The 1,265-nt window shown below is 26.1% G+C and overlaps 1 protein-coding gene across 1 annotated transcript; it reads left to right on the plus strand.

Moving 5' to 3' along the window:
- Nucleotides 1–778: 778 nt before the first annotated feature.
- On the plus strand, nucleotides 779–946 carry LOAG_15694 (ZIC1 protein; the record flags this gene model as incomplete). Its single annotated transcript, XM_003151183.2, has 1 exon — nucleotides 779–946. A coding segment is annotated over one exon (168 nt), but the record flags the coding sequence as incomplete, so codon positions are not given.
- Between the last annotated feature and the right edge of the window lie 319 nt (nucleotides 947–1,265).

Below are 1,265 nucleotides of genomic sequence, written 5' to 3' on the forward strand. Positions count from 1 at the left end.
TATCTAAGAAATTAAATAAAAATTTGCTTTCATTCATTTCAATAATCATATCTAAGAAATTAAATAAAATCCTTACTGTATCACCTCACTATTTAATTAATTAATAGATTACTCCGATATCAAACAAAAAAAAAAAATTATTGCAATCTACATTTACTCTTCATGGATCAACGGTTTTAAAATATTTTTTTGAAATTCATTTAATAAATTTAAAATCGAAGATTTTCGTTAGTAATAAAAATTAGTGTCAATTAATTTAATACAGTTAAATCACGGAAATGATATATTTTTATCAAAAAATTTTTGAGAAAATATTTCATTACTATTCTTTCCCGATGTTGAAGAAAGTCAACATTCTATTGGATGCACAATTTCGGCTATTACTATTCGTTCATCTATTCATTCATTCATTCATTCGTTCATTCATTCATTCACTCCTCCATTCATTCATTCATTCATTTGTGGATTCATTTGTTCAACAAAATCATTATTTAAAGGTTTAAAGAAGGATAGAGAATCCGGCATCTGGTCTAAGAACTAGCCTATTCATCCAGATGACTAATAAATCCTCATTGTCACATCTATTTTTATGCGATATGAAACATCATGGATTATCATTAAAATAGTGACAATCATTTGCCAGTCTTACTTATCCTTTAAAAAATTGCCAAAAAAAAAATCCAATATTTTAACTTAATTGAAAATGTTCATTTCAATCCTCAATACTTCTATAAATTTCAATTCATTAACAGTTTGGTTGCGATATTTTTATTTGTAGGTGACAAGCCGTTTACTTGTACCCATCCTGGTTGCGATCGTAAATTCGCAAATAGTAGCGATCGGAAGAAACATATGCATGTCCATACGAATGATAAGCCATACGAATGCAAAATTAATGGATGTCGCAAATCGTACACACATCCATCTTCACTTCGAAAACATTTAAAGGTATCTTTCTTGGTTTTTATTTTTTAAATGTTTTATTTTGTTTTGCTAATCGATTTTTAGCTCCCTTCAGTCCAACAATTAACTTTCTGAAATCAAGTAATTGATATTAATATTCAAACTTTTATTCACTTTATAAGTAACGTTTTCAACTTTTTTGTTTTTGAAAATTTCACTTTTTTCAATAAAAAAATATTAATTTGAATTTGAAAGCTCACTCTATTAAATTCTTCAAGTTTTTTCATTCAAATTTAGTTGACAAAGAACTGATTGATCAATGAAATTTAGTTTTGTTACTATTTATTATTTTCTTATTTTAT

This window comes from Loa loa (assembly GCF_000183805.2).
Source record: "Loa loa unplaced genomic scaffold supercont3.2464, whole genome shotgun sequence".
Lineage (NCBI taxonomy): Eukaryota > Metazoa > Nematoda > Chromadorea > Rhabditida > Onchocercidae > Loa > Loa loa.